This window comes from Barbus barbus (assembly GCF_936440315.1).
Source record: "Barbus barbus genome assembly, chromosome: 10".
Taxonomy (NCBI): domain Eukaryota; kingdom Metazoa; phylum Chordata; class Actinopteri; order Cypriniformes; family Cyprinidae; genus Barbus; species Barbus barbus.
In genome coordinates this window covers 2,702,222-2,724,720 of record NC_136738.1, presented here as the reverse complement: position 1 = coordinate 2,724,720, position 22,499 = coordinate 2,702,222, and the positions used below count along the sequence as shown (strand labels likewise).

General features: G+C 40.5%; 1 protein-coding gene across 2 annotated transcripts in view; it reads left to right on the top strand.

The window, feature by feature from the left end:
- The window catches only part of nrp2b (neuropilin 2b), a 69,229-nt gene that overhangs the window by 26,421 nt on the left and 20,309 nt on the right, over positions 1–22,499 (top strand). For both annotated transcript variants that reach the window (XM_079427540.1, XM_079427541.1), the window contains exons 4-10: positions 1,135–1,362; positions 4,164–4,319; positions 4,586–4,755; positions 7,574–7,729; positions 16,672–16,816; positions 18,988–19,337; positions 20,094–20,238. In XM_079427540.1, coding sequence (XP_079283666.1) covers positions 1,135–1,362; positions 4,164–4,319; positions 4,586–4,755; positions 7,574–7,729; positions 16,672–16,816; positions 18,988–19,337; positions 20,094–20,238 — 1,350 coding nt within the window. The remainder of the gene's footprint in view (positions 1–1,134; positions 1,363–4,163; positions 4,320–4,585; positions 4,756–7,573; positions 7,730–16,671; positions 16,817–18,987; positions 19,338–20,093; positions 20,239–22,499) is intronic.

The window sequence follows — 22,499 nt, the reverse complement described above, 5'->3', positions numbered from 1 at the left end:
AAGAGTCACAGATCACTGAGCGTTTGCTCTCTGATCCGTTGATGTTTTACCCTCACAGCCCCTGTCAACAGCTCCTCAAACTATTTCTCTTACTTTCTCTCTCGTCTGTGCTTTTATTTTTGAAATAATGCGAGCGGCACTTCCTCAAATGGAGATCCTTTGAGATTACAGGAAGAATATCATGGGGTTTCATGGGCTTGACTGCATGTGAGCATTTGTTTGCCCTTCGGTGCATTAGTATGAGCAGTGTGACTCTGCAGCCCTCTGAAAAGGTGGCGTTACACATGAACGTGCCATGCATCGTGTCAAAGGCTGGTGTGTAGAACGTGTGTCACGGCTGAAGGTGAAGCATGACTGTGCATGTGTTAGCATACAAGGAACATTAACTCTGTGATACAAAGCCAAGCACTATCCAGCACAGGCTTAAAACCAGCTTGAAACTATAAAGGTTTACTAGACGGCCTTAAAGGGATAGGGATTTACCTAGACGATGCAAATCCTGTCATTATTTACCCATTGTTCCAAAGCATTGTGATATTCTTCCTCTTGTGAAACACAAAAGGAGATGTTTAGCAGAATGTCCATGCTGTTCTTTTCCATACAGTTAAATTGTTTGGTGATTTATATTGTAAAGCTCAAAAAATTGACCCAGCAGAATTTGCAAAGTTTCACATCAGCAAAAAAGGTGCATTGTCAATAGTGTAGCAATGCATGAAGCACAGCTCAAACAGAAGTCACTTTAAAACCAAGTAGCTTACTGTCAGTAAGTGTGCAAATCCATGTGACTAATTAGAACTTTTTGAAAAATCTGCTTGGGGAAATCTTTCGCCCTCTCACAAAATTCCTGATTGCGCAAATTCCTGTTGAAAATATTCTTATTTTGACTGGGGAAACAATAAATATGACACATCTTAAGAACAACATTTGGATTCCTGAATAAAAACGTATCTGAAAAATAAACAATTGACCTAGATTTAAACAACATATATTCACAATACATTAATAGCCAGCCCCTCTAGAACAAGTCCACTCTCCGACGTTTCGGTCAATACAAAAGCGTCATGTCTCACACATGCACATAACGGTGTGTTTCAGCTGCTGTCTTCACATATTTTCTGATTTCTCTCCCTCCAGGCTCCGACTGTTCCAGAAACTTCACCATTCCGTCAGGCGTGATCGAGTCGCCCGGCTTCCCTGACAAATACCCCCACAATCTGGAGTGCACCTTTATCATCATCGTCCCTCCTCACATGGACGTCACCCTCACCTTCCTCACTTTTGACCTGGAGTACGACCCCTTGCAGGGCTCGGAGGGCGAGTGCAAGTACGACTGGCTGGAGGTGTGGGACGGCCTCCCGCAGGGTGAGTCTAGATGTTGTAATCCTGAAGAATTCTGTTTGAATTTACAGTCGAGGTTCGGATTAGACCGCGGTATTCCAAAGTCCAGACCACCCGTGACTTTAAGAGGATTGCGTTTCCCATTCCCCTCTGACCTCATTGTCTGCTTTGAGATCAGTGTGTTGCATGTCTGCCGCACGTAATTTGGTCACTTAATGAGTTCTAATCCACATGCCGTTCACTATCGCACTATGGGCCATCTGGTTGGTTTATCCACCAGTCTATACAGCTGTTGGCTCTTGCCCTGTGACACGCACCAGCCGTCCGTCCGTTGGCCACTGCGCTTGCAGCTCCGCCGGTATGAAGCTCAGGCACGTTGCTGTCGTGCTGTTACTGCGGCTGCCACTGGAGCTATTTTAGTAGCGAGCGTTGGCAGATGAAAGCGGAGCCCAGGGCCTTGCTTTGCCTTATCTGCGCCAGGCGGGGCCAAAAAGCCACGGAACCCATATTATTCTGCTCGTAGGGGTGGAGGAGACGGAGGACGGGGGGGGGGGGGGATGGGGGGGGGTAACAGCAGCCATGCTAACCTTTATTCAAGTTGATTTGTATAGCGCTTTTTACGATACAAATCGTTGCAAAGCAGCTCTACAGGAAATTAAGTTTCCTGTAGAGCTGTAATATATTTAAATTGTGGCAAAATTTGGTAATTCTGTATGCTGTCTGAGCGTTGGCATCCTCTGAGGTCCTCTGAGGGGTTGGCATTATCTTTTCTCAGGTGTTCGGTCATCATTTAAGGGTTGGATCCAGACTGAAGATTCTGTAATTCCTAGTTACAGAAACAGAGAAACAAATAGAGACATGATTAGCGTAGCTGCTTTTCCATCTAAGCAAAAATGATTTGTTCAACCCAAGCTAAAGAATAATAATAATGTACATTTGATCAGATATAACTGCAGTACAAGATTATAAGATGCATTATGTGAATGCTTGACTAAAGAGATGTGTCTTTAATCTAGATTCAAACAGAGTGTGTCTGAACTCCGAACGTTATCAGGAAGGCTATTCCAGAGTTTGGGAGCCAAATGTGAAAAAGCTCTACCTCCTTTAGTGGACTTTGCTATCCTAGGTACTACCAAAATCCAGAGTTTTGTGACCTTAGGGAGCAGGTTGGATTGTGGTGTGGTAGAAGACAAGTTAGGTACGCAGAAGCTAAACCATTTAGGGCCTTATAGGCAAGTAATAATATTTTGTAAATGATACGGAACTTAATAGGTAGCCAGTGCAGAGACTGTATCACTGTAACCTTTATCAGGAAAGTGAAAATGGGGCGTGAATAACACTGCAGTAGGATTTAATCCTTGTCTGGAACAGAGCTCTGTGGAATACACTCTTTTTCCCCCAGCTGTCTTATTAATGCTTCGGCCCCAAGACCCCCATACTGCCCCCACCCTCGCCCTTCTGCCTCTGGGTTGGGCTTCATATTGTAGTGCTGCACACGCTCATATAATCAGAATCACAATACATGTAGTAGACACTAAAACACAACAGTATATTTAAGGTGGTCTAATAAATCTAACCAACTTGATCAAGATGATCAGGTTCTCATTATATAATATAATAAAAAATCCCATACTCATTATTGTAATGTGTTTGTATGTTATGTTTTATACACAATTTTTGACCAATCCATATTTATATGATTATGTTATGAAAATATGGTGGAAAATATGTTTAACTGTGCAAATGCATCTTTATTTGCCATATAAATACTACTTAATATTATATGATTTTAATTAGATGTAATATTTTTAAAATTTCACTGACATTTTCCACCATATTAAAATTTTTTGTAAATAAAATCAGTGGAAAAACATCTTAATTTTCTTTTTAAATATATATCATTATATTTATTTGTACTTATAAAACTATAAGCTTTTCAGTATATTCAATAATATATTTTTGCTATGAAAAGATTTTATGAAATATGAAAATATGGTGAAAGAATGCTTAATGGAGAAAAATAGAATTATATTTATTTTTTTATAATATATGCTACTTAATATTATAATATTTTCAAAATGATTTTTAATATCACTTTATGAAATGTGAAAATACAGTGGAAAATATGCTTAATTGTGCAAAAACTTAACTTAAGTTTCCTTGTGAAAATATAAATGTTCTATATATGTAGATTAATTTGTGATACTTAAAGTGATAATTTCTTCAATATGCAATATGCATTCCTTGCTGTGAAAAAGGAAGTCTTTTTTTACATTTGCCAGATTTTATTTACCTTTACTTTATTTATGAAATGTGATTTTTGAAGGGGGATTTTAAGCAACTTTCAACAAGCAAGATACACACACACACACACACACACACAGATGGCGTCCTGATCAAAGTAGTATACAATGGTCACCTGATTTGATCATCAACACCATCAAAGGCGAGAGAGAGAGATATTTCGAGAGCACTTGTGGTATTAAAGCCCTTTCCTCTCCAAAAGAGAAGAAAATCAATGTACTTGATTGATATGAGGCTATTTCACCCATCCGGGACGCTGTGTGTGTGTGTGTGTGCGTCAGGATGGAGGATGGATTCATTACTGTGAGACAGCAGCCTCTCCACAGCATTACAGCCTGACCAAACTAAATCACATACATTTGTTGACAGATAAACGTCCCAGAATTCAGAGAGGTGGTGTTGTATAAGTTGTAGGCACATAAACAGAATAACCAGCCTTATCTTATTGGCCAGCTGGAGCAAAATGAGACCCGTTCACAATCCAGCTCTGAGAAACCATTTCCTACATTTGTGTTTTGCAGTGGGACCTCTGATTGGGCGGCACTGTGGTACCAAAATCCCCTCGGAAATACAGTCATCCACTGGTATCCTCTCTCTGTCCTTTCATACGGATATGGCCGTGGCCAAAGATGGCTTCTCTGCTCGCTACAACATGACTCTCAAGGAGGTCAATGACAGTAAGTCCTGTTTTTTTTTTCTTTCAGCTTCGAAACTGAACTGTTGGTCCAGCTACCAATACAAAAATGTGGTCGGAACTTAAGAGGGTGTATTTTAATAGTTTTTTACATAAACTGAACAAACCAATTCAATATGATTCAATAAATTGAATCAGAATACAAAGTTAGTCGCAGCACTGCTTGTAGCTACTCTTTAACTCTGCTGTTTATTTGCGTGTCTGTCTTTTATCTCTGCTTTAATATAAGAAAAATTCTGTGTTCCTCAGATTTCCACTGCAGTAATGCTCTTGGCATGGAGTCAAACAAGATCAGCGATGACCAGATCTCTGCGTCATCCTCCTTTTATGATGGCCGATGGTCCCCAAGACAGGCTCGACTTAACTTTGAAGATAATGCTTGGACGCCCAATGAGGACAGCAACAAAGAATACATCCAGGTGAGGTTTCCTCTCTCTCGCTTGCGTGTCTACAAGTTCCCATCCTTCTCAACTTACTTACAATGCATTGTGGAATCTCAAAAGGCTAGTGAACGGACATATGGATTTGAGATTTTTGGTTCTGGCAGGAAGTCGGCCGGGTTAGGTGCTACACCAGGCCTTCAGAATGAGCCTCATTACTTTAGGTGTTACTTTAAGTGGTGTGTCGTATTTGTGTCAGGATGCTGCTGAGTTGTGGGCTTCTGGTAGAGCTCACAGCTGTTGTGTTGTGTTAACACCTGACATCACTCCCTCGCTCTCAGGGTCCACGGCCCAGGCATCCATCTTGACAAACAGCTGTCGTAAATGCCAACATGCCCAAGGACCATACTTCACCCAGACGCCTCGGCTCTGTTGTGTGTGTGTTCAGAATAAGAGAGGTTGTTCTGTTTTAGGTGTACATGCAGCTGAAATCCACGTATCATCGATATTTGTCGATTTATCCAGGGTTTCAGGGTAAATTAACTGATGAAGTTGCCTTAAAGGAGTGCTGTGGGCACAATATGAGTTAAGATCTGTTGTTGAAAGCATCTGTGGCATAATGTTGTTTACAATGGAAAATAATTAAATTTTTTACTTTACTTTTACTATATTTTATTTTGATTTACTTTTCTGTTTTGTTTTGTCTTGTGTGTGTGTGTGTGTGTGTGTGTGTGTGTGTGTGTGTGTGTGTGTGTGTGTGTGTGTGTGTGTGTTTTAATTAAAGCAAAAATAATGGTTACAGTTAGGTACTAAGTTGGAACCGGTTGTTAAAAACAGTTTCAAAAGAATTATTTTATTTTATTTTATTTTAAATAATGGTTCCAATATGGCACTTCCAAATTAGTGCTAATTGTTAAAAACATACTGTTTCAAAATAATATCCCAAAAAGGGATGAACTGTATTATGAAATAATCTAATTTCAGTGAATTTTATTTTATTTGCATTTTTATTTATTTATTCATCTATTTTTTATTTTTATTTAAGCAAAAATAATGATTAATACATTAGGGCACTTACAAATTAGTGCCATTATATTATATTATATTATATTATATTATATTATATTATATTATATTATATTATATTGTATTCAGATATATATATTACATTTATATTCAGATAATTTTTTTTTTTTTTTTTTTTTTTTTATTATGACCATGTAAATCTTTTTTTTTTTCTCTTTTTTTTTGAGAAAATAGACAAAATTATCTTCTGTGGTAATCAACATAATTCCACAGATGCTGATGATAGCTTTTAACTTGTACTGAACCCATAACATCTCTTTAACATCTCATCAGATCTTCTCTTATGCTCTTTTCTCATTGTTTCTCTCCCTCTCTCTTTATTACTATTCATCAGGGACTCGCTCCTCAGATGTGGTAGGCTACATCTTTCTCTCTCTTTCTCTCTCTCTCTCTATCCCTGGTCTCTGGGCACATGCAGGGGTTGATGATGCACAGCCCTCTCTGATGGTAACAGCCACTTGATTGATGAGGGTCCTTTCCTAGGAATAAATAGTTAGCAGCAGTCCTGCGTTCTATTGATTTTTTTGTCTAGGTGTGTTTCTCTGTGGCCCTAAGCAGCTTTACAGAATGTTCTCGGTGTGTGTGTGCGCACGCTCGTATCTGTGTGTGAAAGCCACACCTGTCTCTCTGACAGATAACAAACGCTGCAGTTTTCCCGCTCATGTTCGGATGACATCCCGCTGAGCAGGGAGAGCCGAGGATCATGGGTAACAGCCCTCCTCTAGGACGGGAGCTGAATGCCTGATTAAGGAGCTCACTGCGGTAGAGGTGGAGGGGCAGAGAGGCGGCTCTCACACTGCAATCATCATCATCATCGTTGCGGGGGGGGGGGGGGGGGGGGTCCGGAGAAAGAGGGAGGGTGATAATCTGTGTGGAGAGAGGGAGAGTTGAATGAACGTGGTTAGCATTGATCAGAGCTCAGGTGACTGATCTTAAGGCTCTGATAACACCTTCGCTGCCGCCCGTGATCTGCAGGGAGGGGATGCCTCATATTCCCACAGCTCTATCCATCTTTCAGCTCTTCCCTCTATCTCATTCCTCTCACATCCCTCTCTCATCTCTCCTTCTGCTTCTTTACTTATCTCACTCTCCCATCATCCTGATTTTAGTGGGATTGCTAAGGAAACTAGAATACATTAAAGTAAAATAAAGTAATATAACTGGAAAATCAAACACTAATAATACATGTTCATGACTCCAAAACAAACTGAAATGAAGTAAAAAATAGTAACAAATTCATTTTAATTTGGTTTTTTAATTTTACACAATATGTTGTAACACTAGACGTCCCTGAGAAATATAATATTTAAAATTATTTAAATGTTTATTTAGTTTTAGTATAATTTAATGTAAAAACAATATCCTTAAACAATTTTTAAAAATATATGCAAAAATATTTAAACTAAAGTTAAAACTAAATTATCTAAAATTATTAAAAAAAACCTACTAAAAATGAAAAAATATAAAAAACTAGGCTGATATTTACGACTAGGGCTTTGTTCAAATCTCTTATCCGAAGCATTAAACCTTTTAGTACGTGACATTTGTCAAATTTGCGAATTTGTCTGTCCACAATGACACTGTGATGTGACATTATCACAACCAATCTGAAGATATTTGAAAGTTAATATACTTTAATGTGGACCATGGGGCTACCCAGCACAACCCACAGAAACCAAGCAATCGACAAAATGTCCTGTCATAATTAATTAAAACAAAAACCCTTATAACATCACAGATTTAATTACATTTTTCCATTTTTTCTCCTTAGGTGGACCTGCACTTCCTGAAGGTCCTGACGGGCATCGCCACCCAGGGTGCAGTCTCTAAAGAGACACACAAGTCCTACTTCGTCACCACTTTCAAGCTGGAGGTCAGCACTAACGGAGAAGACTGGATGATCTACCGCTACGGCAAGAACCACAAGGTACGATCACGCCGCAACGGCACCTGTGAGAGATAAAGCACTCAATTGTTCTCTGTTTTCCTGTACTGGGTATAAAGATGAAGTAATGTGCATGTGAGACTCAGAGAACCAGAAAATAACTGAAAAGGTGCTAGTATAGTTTCTAACCAGTTTCTGTGATGGGTTAGTTTAATTGCTGGTTCTATTAGCTTAACTAAAAAGAAAGGCCATGCAGGACTAGCATAAACCAGCCTGGACCATCATGGCAATTGATGCCAATCTAAGATGCTCCTTTTGGATAATGAGAAAAACTAGACAGGGCTGCGTTATTAGAATCCAAATGAACAAGCTGGAGTAAAAAGGAAAATGGAGGAAGGTCAGAGAACGGAGAGAGTTGAAAAGAGTGATAAGGCCTGTGTAAAACTAATCGTCCCATGTGGTACATGCCTCTAATCTTCATTTATTAACAAATCCCCTAGAAATCCTGTATGGAGTTGATTGCCAGACAGGGGAACATGTGAAAGCTCTGATGTTAGCGTGATGATTTTGGAAGAAGCTGTAAAAAACATAAGCCTCCACTGAGAATAACCTGCCGGATACGACCCTGGCCATCACCAACTGGCGTTTGGGTCTTTAGCCCCGGACCCCCTGCTGGAATAGCCTCTGGCTTTAATCTTCCAGAAAATCTAAGAGCTCTGTCCTCCCTTAATGTGCTCGCTGTTTTTACGGCTTTGGTTTCAGTTCAGCTAAGCTTTGTTAAGAAGTCTGGCTGTGTTGGAATGAACAATTCGCGCCTTATGGGAGGCGTGACCGGTCAGTGTCCATTTAGAAATGGTACTATTAAGTAATATTCTGTTTATTCATATGACTGGAAGGAATATATTTCAATGTCGGCAGCTATCTAGCAAGATGCCTCAGTCCTGCAGACGAAAATCATTCAGTTATCACCTATTAACAGGAAATAGGGTGTTGGCATTGAAATTAAATGTAAATTTAAATTTAAATGTAAACAGTTTAGTATGTGAGCATCATGTAAATGGATTTCTAGTCAGGCAGGTTATTATTTTTCAGGGCTGTGTGGTGATGGTTTGGGTTGATAGCACCACATCAGGCTCTCATCGGTCTGGAATGATGATGGTGGAGGTGTGTGTGTCCCTGGTCCAGAGGACACTGACAGATTGTGTGTGTGTGTTTACGGACAAACAGGAAGAGCTGCTGAGGAAGATCACTGTAGCCTGGTGGCTGATAGTCTTGTTGTAAGTGTGTGTGGTGTAAGTGTGATATCAGCAGAGCTGGGCTTAATTTCTTCTCAAACTGCTTCAGCTGCTGTGGCGGGTTTTCAGTTCACTACTAGATTACCTGCAGCACACTCATTCAGTCACTGCTAAATCAGATCTGATAAGATCTCACACACACACACACAGCTGTGCTCCAAAACCTTCTTGTGTGCCACGTATGTAGGAAGCTACAGTATAAGGCAGCATCCTGACTGAAATGTAGCCTTATAAGTTACATTAATTTATAGCTGATTTGGAACACTCTACACAGCAAAAATAGATAGTCCGAGATAATCATGTTGATGTGCTAACTACTAATATATTAATGAGCATAACATATGGCATTTTAATTGACTTGAAAAAATGTTGAGACTTTCAGTATTGAAATACAAGTACAGCATAAAATTACTTAAAGGGTTAATTCACCCAAAAAAAGACAATTCTGTCATTATTACTCACCCTCATGTCGTTCCAAACCCGTAAGAACTTCATTCATCTTTGAAACACAAATTAAGATATTTTTGATGAAATCCGAGAGCATTCTGACCCTGCATAGACAACAACACAAGTTACACAACTGACACGTTCAAGGTCCAGAAAGGTAGTAAGGACATCAATAAAATAGTCCATGTGGCATCAGTGGTTCAACCGTAATTTTTGAACATTGTAGTTGCAATGAACAAAGGTCTTACGGGTTTGGAACGACATGAGGGTGAGTAATTAATGACAGAATTTTCATTTTTGGGTGAACTATCGCTTTAAATACATTTATATTGCTACAAAAGATTTCAATATCAAATAAATACTGTTCTTATAAAAAAAAAATTAAAAAAAATTATAATATAATAAGAAAGGATTCTTGATCAACAAATCAGCATATTAGAATGATTTCTGAAGGATCATGTGACACTGACTCCTGCTGAAAATTCACAGGAATTAATTATATTTTTAAATATTTCAATATTGCAATAATATTTCACTAATTTTCCTTTTTGTACTGCATTTTTGTTCAAATAAATGTAGCCTTGTTGAGCATAAGAAATGTTTGTGCAAGGATACAAGTGTTGCCCTAATTTGACCAAAAAAGGCAGCATGGCCTTTAATGCCAGTTTACACCTACTTTGGAGGGCAGCTATGATGCCTTAAAATAGTGTTTAGCTTTTTTGGAACAGAACTACAAATTCCCTTCTCTTTTCCTGGAAACCCAGTACACAGAAACACATGCATATACCGTATACAGCCAATCCCACGACTGTGCCGTTTCCACACACTCCCTCCTGAGACTGTATCTGATAAAGCCATCAAAGTAATGACAGAACAATTTATGCTATTTTCACAAACATACTGTTTCAAATTGCAAGGAGGTCAAAAGGTCTCAATTCCATTTCCACTGGTGGAAATAAGTGGGTCCCTTATGTAAGGTCCCACACCTGCTCTTAAGGTCAACGTGACCATTTAAAGCAGCCTTGTCATTGACAGAGATCATTATGAAGGTCTGGTGAATTCCTTGCTTGTTTAACAATAGCATCAAGGGGGGTTTATATATAGAGAGAGCATATGGTATGTGTGTTAACGTGTAAAATCCTGAGGGCGAAGCAACGGAGAGCGCTGTCATGGGAGATGACATCAGCTCGGACTTCAAAACAGCAGCCTGACAGATCCGTCCATCTCTGTGCATTCCTCCGCTTCACATGGAGAGCGTGGATAATGGAAGATCGCTGCCAGATCCCGGGAGGACTTCTCTGTTCTTTGGGAGTGTAATTCTGAGGGTTTAACCCTTAGTGATGTCATGGACTAGAGAATAGATGCTCTTTGAGTCGAGTCGTCTGCATAAGGCACAGCCAGAGTGTGTGACGGTGGAATGTGTGGAAACCGTTTCACGCATAGTCAAACAAAAATACACAGTTACCTGTCTTTAGTGGGGTCGTGCAAATGTGGTTTTCATTCACTCTGACAAATGATGGTTTTAGAGGAAACATTTACACCTCTGAGGGTCATAAAACATATCATCTGTTCTTCCAATTACAGTGTGCACCGATTCCAAGTTGACTTAAAGCGGCAGTGTATCATTTTTATGTTGCTAAAATAGAGGCAGAATTGCAAAAATTATGCACGTTTGAAAAACTTGTCTGGAAGCATTCCCACATCTGCTGGTTTCCTTGAAAACACAGTAGGATTTTTTTCCATTGGCTTTTGGCTTATTGCAGAAAAGAAGCTTTATAGGTTTAGTTTACCAAGATAATGCAATCACTATAAAGCGAATGTTAGGAAATAAGCAATACCACAGTTGCACAACTTCCTCACCAACACTAAGCTTCTGATAATCTTTTAATTTTTATTTAAAATCTACAAGTTGGGAAGTTTAAGATAGAATAGTCTATAAACACAATGAGGCTGTGAATATGGACTAGTGAGTATATGAAAAAAATTGGAGTGAGGTATTACTAATGTATTTTATGTCTTAGTATAAAACATGAAAAACCTTTGAGCTTGTCTCAACTATGAGCTTGTCACCCTTGTTTCAGCCCAAAAACCCATAAAAAAGAACAACAACGATGAAACCTGAAGTGAAAAAATACATATTTGCAGCCTTTTTGGACTCATTCCTGCAGCACTCTATTGATCAAACAAAAAGGAATCCTTCTACAAGTTGCTAACTTATTTTAAATTTCCAGTATTTTTTTCAGAAACACAGTGGGAAGGTATAGCAAGAGGGAGGGCTTCCACATTCCAGTCCCTCCAACTCAATCTCACTCTCTCATGCAGATTGGGAATTAAGAAGAACGCAGGAACCAAATCAACATTTTTCAGTTTTTTTTTTTTTCTCCTCTGAACAGGATTTAGTCAGCCATTGTAATCCAAAAGATGAGCTTCCACACTAAATAAGCTTTACAGAGGAAGTTTTGTGTTTTATGTTTTCAACATGTAGAATCGCACTCTTGAAGTTTTTGATTTATGCTTAAATTTTGTCAGAAAGTATTTAGTAGAATTTAAAATTCATGACACATCACAAGCTCTACTAAACAATAAACACCTGCCTTCTGTCATATGGCAATCAGTGAATGGCAGCAACACACCAAATTTGGTCACAGCGTTCAGGTATCTGAACCCCTCATTGCTGTGCCACCAGCAGACTATCAGTCAAAACCATACTTGACAGCCGAGCACAAAGCCAAGGGCCGCCAGGGGCCCAAAGCCAACACACAGCCTCCAAACTGACGAAGGAAAAACTGACACATCAAGTTATACTTCATCTAAAGCTCTTCTGAACTTTCTAATTCCTCTATAATTATTCTGCATGCAGTTTTTATGACCTCATATTAATTGACATGGAATATTTGTACTTATTTGTCACAGAACTATTTCTGTCTGTCTCTCTCCGAGTTTCTCCTCCTCTGAGGCTGAGCATGCACTGGCCTGCAGCCAACTGGAGCCCGGCTGCTCTGTCAACATCTTCATCTGGGCCGTGGAGGTGTGGGAGAGAGCAGGAGAAGGGCAGAGAGAGAGAGAGAGAGAGAGGGTAATGACTCGAGCAGAGCTGTGAACGCTGACCACATTTCCCAGCGGCCCCATCAGTCTGAGGGAAAAAAAAAAATGTGTGGCAGCGAGCCAATGCAAAGCAGCGAGAGATGGAGGGAACGAATGACAAAAAGACAGACAGGCAGAAAGATGGACAGAGCAGGGAACGCAGCACCACTTTCATCTCCCATGACCCTGTTGTGGCCATGTGGCTTTCTGTAACCCAGCCCAAGCAGTCAGGCGTTGTGGGAGAGAGTGTCCACTCTTTTGCGGCCACAAATTCTCTCTTCTCTTTCTTTATTACAGTGACAACATCTCACAGGAGGTGTGTGTGGGTGTGTGTATGTGTGTGTCCTTACACTTTAACCTCCTAGAGAGTTCGCTTTGGGTTTTTTTTTTATTATTTAAGTAGACCGCCCTAGTGCCAGACATTTGAATAATTCAGACTCATTTTTTGGGGACTCCTCACCAGGAGCCTGCCCTGCTGGCCATCACTGAGGACCCGTTTCATCTCATGAATATTCCCTCACACATACACATTTCCCTGTGCTGATGAATTTCCTAAGAGTTCGTTCAATATAACTACTCCTGGACTGTCAGACGTGATTTTTCAATAATTCATATAACAGTTAATCTACATCGGCCCTCATTGATCTGTCTGTGTGTGTGTGTGTGTGTGTGTCTAGACAGACCAGCAGCACTGCGGCCGTTTGTGCTGTCAACAAATTCCTGTTTTTCCACAGGTATCTGCCACGGATTGGATCTGTTTGCATATGTATTAACAAAAGCACACATGAGATTTGCATGACTTGCATCTAAACACTCTCTTATCACACACATATTTATCAACCTTTTTTATTGTTTGGAGTCAAACCTGGTGCTCTTTAAAAATAATCTTGGCCTGTAGATCCATGTGAGCTGTAAGAGTATTCCTCACAGTTTTGCAGCCTGTTTTATTTATTAATGAGTTGTATACAAAGCTAAATGCTCTTAAAGTTTGGCTAAATATCCGTGCAGCTCATTGAACTTTGCAAATGAACATGATTAATTGTGTGATATTACCTAGTAATAGTGCAAGGCAGACCAGTTTTACTGCACAAGAATCTGAAAACGTATGCTTGTATCTAACACCAGATAGACTCAGACCCCCACTCACAAATAAAACATCATCACCTGAGACAAACATACCTAATTCCCCCACAGACAGCATGCTGGGAAACACTAGCATGCCTGAGGGAACGTGATATAAGTAACATACGCAAATGCATGATTCATGAACGTAATTTAGCATAAGCCTTCCAATGATGGCTGTGTCCATTTGTTATGTCTCTGGCTACGGGCATACATGCACACGCAGAGAGTACATCAATCAAAGATTACGCCTAGACTGCATAGTGAGAGGCAAACAACAAAAAACCGACAATGTGAGGGCAAAAAAAAGGAGGGAACGGGTGCGAGGGTGGCCTTGTATCAGTAGACAGCAGGGTTGACAGCAGTTCTCCTGTTTCGGTGTGTGAGAGTCTGTCATTACCAGCACCTGTGTGTCTGTCAACACAACACCAGTCAGGGGCCATTGTAGCTCAGGGATGCAAATAAAACATTAGCAGGTGCTCGTGTGGGAAAGACGGAAGGAAACAATAAAGGTTTAGCTTCATATCACTAATATATGTTTGGCTAGAAGCAGTATCTGACTCCGCCCCCTCTATAGATTGACTGCTGCTGTCAGAGTCCGGGACTTTGTCGTTTCTGTCATTCCTCTTGTTTCCTCTTTCCCTCTGTCTTAGAGGGCCAGTGGGAAATCACCGTTCTTCAGCCTCATCTCAGCCTGCTCCCTAACGTGCTCACAGTAATTGGACTTCTCAATCCTCTTATGCCTTTTAGGTTTTTTTTTTTTTTTTCTTTTTGATCATTTTGGCATCTTCATGGTTAACACTCTCCTCTTTGAGCTTGGAACTTCATCCATAATGACCAGTGAGCCTTCTGTCCTAAATCCCATGTGATATACATCTGATCATCTGTTATAAGTGGCTCACAGCTCCTGGTTTCCTGCTGGTTTGGATTAAACAAGTTGGCCAATCAGAAGCCAGGAATGGGAGACGCCCAGTCAATGGGCAACAAAAAATAAAACATTTGTAACTAACTATTTTTATATATTATTAATATTTTGCAATTTCTCATGAGAAACTAAGAGATGATGTAGTAGGTGGTTGATAATATGTTTTAGTGGTTTGCTAGGTGGTTATGTCAAAAGATATAACCATATATCCATTGATTTAGCTATATATCAACCACATCAACCACGAAGCAAGTCTAAGGGTTTTATTTGCCCATTAAAAAAAACTAAGTCTCAAAAGTAATAGCACACCTCTGAAATAAAATAGAGATAGAAAAGTTGCCTAAATGTTAAAAAATAATGAAAAATAAGTTAAAGTACCAAAGTTACTAAAACTGAAATTTAATTAAATAGTAATTAAAACTAAACAGATATATGTTTTAAAAAACTGAAGCTTATAAACCCATAAAAGTGTATAAATAATACAAAAAATAACAGTTTTGGAAAGAATATAGTTTGAAATATTTCACAAGCTTCTTGATGCATTTTTTTTCTTTTCTCTCAGAAGTGCTGGGTGTGTGTTTGGTTATATCAGCGAATCGTGAGAAATAGGACTCTCCCACACACTAAAGAAGTGATATATTACACACTTCTTTCTTACCTCCAGTCGTCACACACACACACACACACACACCACTTGGCTTTAACATACTGTGTTGTGTTGAAAAACTTCACAGGCAGTGAAGGGGCAAGGTCACGCACTCCATCATGAGGTCATTAAACAAAAGCAGATTTCTGTGATGCATGTCTGAATCTTCCTACTGACAACAGCTTTACACACTACCACTTTTTCCCAAGGTTTCACTTGTCTTCTGTTTCAGGCCCACCTCAATTGCTCTGTTCAGTTTCAATTTCAATTTGAATTTTTTTTTTTGTTGGCCTGATTGTTATTCAAACAAACTAATAAAAATAATAATGTAAAAATAGCATTGAAATAAGGCATAATTTATTTATTTGAGTCTTTTCCCAATTTGCCATCTGCCCTTCTTTTAGGAGATCTGCAATACTCTTACTTATTCAATATTAAGGTTGAAGCTTTCTCAGTGATAATATTTTAATAGTATTAAAAATATTGGCACATATAAATGTTTCACACACCAAAAAATGGCAGGTAGATTTGTAGTAATCTGAGAATTATGATGAAATATGTGAAAAATTTAACAATTGCCCCAGGTTTCTGCTTTTAACTAACCATATGCACAATGATTAATGACCACAGGTCCTCAGTTCATAGTTTTCTTCTTTTATTTTATGATATATTGGGGCGATTTACCAAATGTCAGAAGGATTTTTTCTTCTCATTTCTTTAATCTCTTTCTTCACTCTGTGAACGAGTCGGCCTAGCACAGACCTGACCCGGGCCAGCTGGCCCGGATGTCATTGGATCCTGAGACGGGTCAGGTCATTAGGGTCCAGGCTTTGTTTCTGTGTGTGCAATGAAGCAGGACTCGCCCTCTTCTAGTCTCTCTCCTCTCTCCTACTTCCTCTCTCTGGAGACAAAGACCCTGACAGAGGCTTGCGTCTCTGAGGAGGGAGGAGAAATGGAGATTTGCTATCAAAGCTTGTCATCTTGTCCATCCTCACCATCCTGAAGCACATTGCATATTTCTGTGATACCCTGGGAGCTTCCTGCTGAAACACTAATGATCCATCTGACACACTGATATAAACAATGACAGCACCCAAAAACATGTGGTTGCATCTGATTTAATGTTTTTATGTGACAACATTCAATCCCATAGAGTGACAACTGATTCTCCAAATGCTCCCACACTGTCTCACCAATGTCTGTGGTCTTCAACTCATTCTGGAGGAAACAGCGTTTCATGTTTGAATTTACGATGTGAACATTGGCGTCTATGTGTGTATTCAGTGGTGTGTGTATTTTAACTGCGATTAAAGTCACAATCTCACTTGACCCCAGTAAAGAAGCTCTTACTGTGCTAGAGTTTGTGCTTGTTTGTTAGGTTAGTTTGTTTTTGAATGAGTGGCCTCAGCCAAACCACCTCATAGTCATAAATCTCCCTCTTTTTTCTCTCTCTCTGTCTCCTTAGGTTTTCCATGCGAACGCAGACCCCTCAGAGGTGGTCCTGAACCGGATCCCCCAGCCTGTCTTAGCTCGGTTTGTCCGCATCCGACCTCAGACATGGAAGAATGGAATCGCATTGCGCTTCGAACTTTATGGCTGTCAAATCACGGGTCAGTAAAACTCTCACTACACATCTTTCTCCAAGTCTGCACAGAATTCAAAATGTTTCAGCAGCCCTTAAGGGAGCTGATTTGTAGTTTTTAACTTTTAGAATATAAAATAATATAATAGCGAGAAAAAAGACAATTTTTAATAAAAATACATTTTTAATAAAAAAGTTGGGTGTTTAAAGGATTAGTTCACTTCCACTCACCCCCATGTCATCCAAGATGTTCATGTCTCTTTCTTCAGATGAAAAGAAATTAAGGTTTTTGAGGAAAACATAACAAGATTTTTCTCCATATAGTGGACTTCAATGGGAGCCAATAGGTTGAAAGTCCAAACTGCAGTTTCAGTGCAGCTTCAAAGGGGTCTACATGATCCCAGCCAATGAATAAAGGTCTTTTCTAGCGAAACAATTGGTCAATTTCTAAAAACATTTTTTTAAATATATACTTTTTAACCACAAATGCTTGTCTTGCACTAGCTCAACCTCACGCATTCTGTAATCACGTTGGCATAGATTGTGCATAACGTAGGCGGAAGACGTGCAAAGAAAGTCAAACGCCCTTTACAAAAAAGGGTAAAGCAACGATGTTGGACAATTCTGAAGCTGGAGGAGAAAATGAGATGGAGTTTTTCGTCTTACCCTACCTGTTTTAACTAAAGTACGCAAATGAAGAACTAACTGCGTGTGACCTTTCCAACGTGATTACGTAATGCATAAAGTCATGCATGCGCATTGCAGAGCTAGTGCAAGGCAAGCATTTTTGGTTAAAAAACATCTACATTATTTTTTATCTAGCAAAATGATTGGTCCCTTATTCCTCAGCTGGAATCGTGTAGAGCCCTTTGAAGCTGCAATGAACCTGCAGTTTGGACCTTCAACCCACTGGCTCCCATTGAAGTCCACTATATGGAGAAAAATCCTGGAATGTTTTCCTCAAAAATAAATTATCAGGAAATTTTACTCTGGAAGTTAACTTATCCTTTAATTGGTTGGTTGATAGAAAGGTAGATATAAATGGGTATAAAAAGATAGATTTATTATTTACCTAGTTATATCATTATGTATGTCTATAATATCTAAACAGGTAGATATAGATCTAAAAGGTAAGTTTCCCTGTCTCATGTGAACTTTCGTACGCAGCACGCCCACAGATACTGCACGTGACAAATATTGTTCCAGACGCCCACTGTGTCCCTGTCAAGTGAGCTCAAATGTGTATTTATCAGAGCTCTTTAGGGTCCTGATTGAGTTTGGCTATTTATGGAGATGGGGAGATAGCAGTCACCTAATTCTGTTAGCATGTCCTACAGCAGATGAAGGAGGTGAGCTGCTTTTGCACTGATGTTATCAGAGACATCACACTCCATCATTACGCTATCAAACAGTGATTCGCTCCTATTTTCGTCGACACTGAGCAGGACAAATGCGCTTTTAGAGACGGGGTCTTTTTCAACACTGACACAAACGATGCACGGACACGCCACTGGTCTCCATATTAGACCTGCTGCAGTCCCGTGGGGGCTGTTGTCCCTCGGGCATCCAGCCCAGAACAAGCTGCTTTCAGTGAGGCGTGTCGCTGCCCTTCTTGTCTTTCCCATGAAAGAGTGATGCTCGGCCCGCGGGATATCCGGCAGAGCCGAGCCCATAAAGATGCCCGTGAAGCCATCGATCACGTTTGCGCCGTTAGCCTCGTTCTGTGTTTTACTGCTCTTTCTGTCGGAGTGTGGGTGTACCTCTGGGTGTAATTCAGCTGAGATTGTTAGGATGGGCTTGAACCAGATGACCCAGTCAGTTTTCCTGTTCTTTTGTTCCATGTTTAAGCCATAGGCCAAAATCAATCATTTATTTACTTCTGGTACCTTTTGTAGTTGTGCCGATTGAGCCAGAGAATGGCTGTTTTGGGCTGAGTGGGTTTGCTTTTAACTCTGTAGAGGTGAAGCTAGAAAAACTGGAACACAAATTTCTTCCTGTAATAAATCCTACACACAAACACCAACTCCGGGGGGGATGTACACATAAAAAAACACACCCACACATGCTCTGTTTATTTATTATTTACTCCTAAGGCCTCTCTCATGACATAACAACATGAAACATTGATCTCTCCAGCCTTAAAATGTCAATTCCTCTTTGCCTCACCATAACTCATCTGCTTGTCCATCCTCCTCTCAGACGCTCCATGCTCCGAGATGCAGGGAATGCTCTCCGGCCTCCTGCCAGACTCCCAGATCTCAGCCTCCTCCATGAGGGACATCCACGGGGCCACAGGTGCAGCCCGGCTGGTGGCCAGCCGCTCAGGATGGTTCCCCAGTCCCACGCAGCCCGTGGCTGGCGAAGAATGGCTGCAGGTGGACCTAGGAGTCCCCAAAACTGTACGGGGCATCATCACGCAAGGGGCCCGCGGGGTGGATGGCAGTACCAGCGCGGAAAACCGGGCCTTCGTGCGGAAGTATAAACTTTCCCATAGTTTGAATGGAAAAGACTGGAGCTACATTATCGACTCCAAGACCAATCTCGCAAAGGTGAGAACGATGCAGGATTTCTTTAATGCTGCTATGAAAAAAACAGAACAATCAAAACAAAGTTTTTTTAATTTAAAGACAAAATAATTTTTTTTTTTTTTTTTTTTTTTTTTTTTTTTTTTTGACTGCTTCCAAACTAAGGTCTCCTAATGATCTGAGAAAACAGTGAAAGGGTTAAAATGGTAATTGGGTGTACTTATACTCTAGATGGTTCAGTCTGTTTCAGGTTGATCTAATTGATTATCTTGGTAAACCTGGGATTGACCTGGTCTTGATCTTGGTCAAAAGCCAGTTAAGCCAATTAGACCACCTCGAACCAGTTAAAACCCAGCTTAACCACCTTAAGCATAATATTTAATGTTTTTCCAGCAGAGGAGTACTGAACGGAAGAATAAAACTGGAGTTGAATTAGGTTAATTAGTTAATCGTGCAAATTTAAATATTGTGGGCCGTTGAAGGGGCTAGAGTAATGAACAGTTCACCAGAATCAGATTATTAGCAGACTCATTTCATTCTTTTGCTCATCTCAGCGACTCAGCATTTCACTTCTAGATTCCCAATCTCCCACTCTGAGAGCAGAATTCAATTATGCTGCAAGCTTTGATAACATTCCAGTGAAATCATCCACAATTGTGTTAATTAAAACCTGAGCTGCAGAGCTGCATCAGAGACTCAGAAAAATAGAGAATATGCAGTAGCTTTCTTCTCTCAATCACACAGCTGGGCTAAAGTGCTTTTGTGATTCTGCTCCTCCAGATTTTTGAGGGTAACACACACTACGACACCCCTGAGATCCGTCGCTTTGACGAGATTGTGGCCCAGTTTATCCGAGTGTATCCAGAGAGGTGGTCTCCCGCCGGCATCGGAATGAGACTGGAGATACTGGGTTGTGACTTGCCAGGTAAGACCTGTGTATGTTTTGTTTTTTGTCTTGTTTTTATTGATATTTTTACTCTGTAACTTTGGGCGTGACACAAAGCAGATTTATAATAATCACAATAAACAATTAATCCGCTGAGTAATAAAAGTTCATGAGCCTAGCTGTAGGCTGTTTGCATTGCCTGTAGCAACTTCATATTAATATATAATGCAAATCATGTGCGGTCACAGATGTGTGTATTCATTGGCTACTGGCAGCAAGTTCATTGAGGCTCATATCATCCAAATTTTACAGTCGGAATTATCCATTTTAATTAAAAATAAACACGATACCACCAGCTACAGCAGTAGAAAGAAGCGGAGCAGTCCTGCAGCCTCTCTGTCACTTCCATCTTTGCTCTCTGTCCCCGATGCCCTTCATATCTCCTCCTCTTGAATGTTTTACCTGTCACAGCATGACGATCAGCCAAAAGGACACACGGCTGCTCCCTCTGGACCTGGCCTGGGCTTTATAAAGCGGCAGGCCGAGGGGCAATAATTGACGGGCTGTCTTCATGGCTCTGTGTCTGCAAGAGCGCCAGGGGCGAAGGAGCATTAGAGGAGCTGCAAGAAAGGACGATGTGGGTGGAGGCCAGGGGAAGCCTCAGGGCTCAGTGCCCAGGTTTATTAGCATGGCAGGACTGCAGGAGGAGGAAGGCATGATGAAAAGTCAGACAGAGAGCCGGTGCTGGCTCAGGGTTAGTTGGTGACACTTTGCAGGCAGAAGATGAGATCCGGGATGAAAGCTTCATGTGTCATCGGCGGTGCTTGGTGCGATACTGGCACAGGTTTACGGAGCCTGTGGGCCATAAATGAATGAGAGCAAAAGATCAAGAGAGAGAAAGAGAGGATAATCAAAGCGGATGAAAGAAATAAGGGAGGGATCAAAGCCAGTGAGTTAATGAGTGACGAAAAATGGACTGACGGTCGATTGTGTTTGTGTACACACGGTTATGTTTGCGTGAGGGAATGCGATGACAGTGCGGTGAGGCTCCGCAGCGCACAACTGCGCACCAGATGTTTGAAACACAGGGGGCTCAATCTATCCCACTCACTGTTGAAACTACAGCCCCAGTTCCTAATCTCTCAGTAAATCTAATCACATACAGATCCTGAGACGCACAAACACATTTATGTGTTATATATACTTGCATGTGACTTTGAATTGTGTGTATTTTTCTTTCGTACTTTCTTTGTTTCCGCCCATACGCACAACATCATGGCTGTTTCGTTTCCTACCATCTGTTATGCACATCCACAGTGATCACTAGCAGTACCGGTCCTCAAAGGAGCCGTTTGACAACAAAAAACATACAGGCCTATGGTTTGAGTGAGATCGTCCTAATTCGGCTCTCTAAAGCAAACTGTACTTTGTAAATTGTGGCTGGTTGCAGCTGTGGTGTGAGGGTGAGTGAAGCAGGGTTTGAGTGTTTTGTATTGATTTGTTTTGTTTTTTGTTTTATGTTTTGTTTTTACTTTTGTAAATCGTGGTTGTTTGCAGCTGTGGTGTGAGGGTGAGGGACAGAGTTTGAGTGTTTTGTTTTGTTTTTACTTTTGTAATTTGTGGTTGTTTGCAGTTATGGTGGGAGGGTGAGTGAAGAAGGGTTGTGTTTTGTTTTGTTTTGTTTTTATACTATGGATTTGGGCATCCAAACGGATTAATAAGTCTAATGCATGTAGCAATATATGCAATATATAGCAATATGTGATGCAAATGATGTGCAATGACAGGAGTGTGTATTCATTGGCTATTGGCAGCAACCTCGCTCATCAAGGCAGATTTTACAGTCAGAATGATCAGTTTTAATAAAAAATAAACACAACGCCCCCAGCTACAGCAGTGTTATATACACTTACATGTGACTTTGAACCGTGTGTATTTTTCTTTTCGTACTTTCTTTCTTTCCACCCGTATGCATAACATTATGGCTGTTATATTTCCGACCATCTGTTATGCACATCCACAGTGATCACTAACGGTACCGGTCCTCAAAGGAGCCGTTTGACAACAAAAAACATACAGACCTACGCTGAAGACCTCGTTTGAATGAGATCGTCCTAATTCAGCTCTCTAAAACACACTGTACTTTGATAAATTGTGGTTGTTTTCAGCTGGGGTGCGAGGGTGAGTGACGCAGGGGCCGGGGCTGCTGTTGTTCTGATTTTGAGGGGCCGTGGGGATTCGTAGAGAGAGAGGGACGTTAAATATTCACAGGGCTACATCAGTCTCACTCCACTGCACAG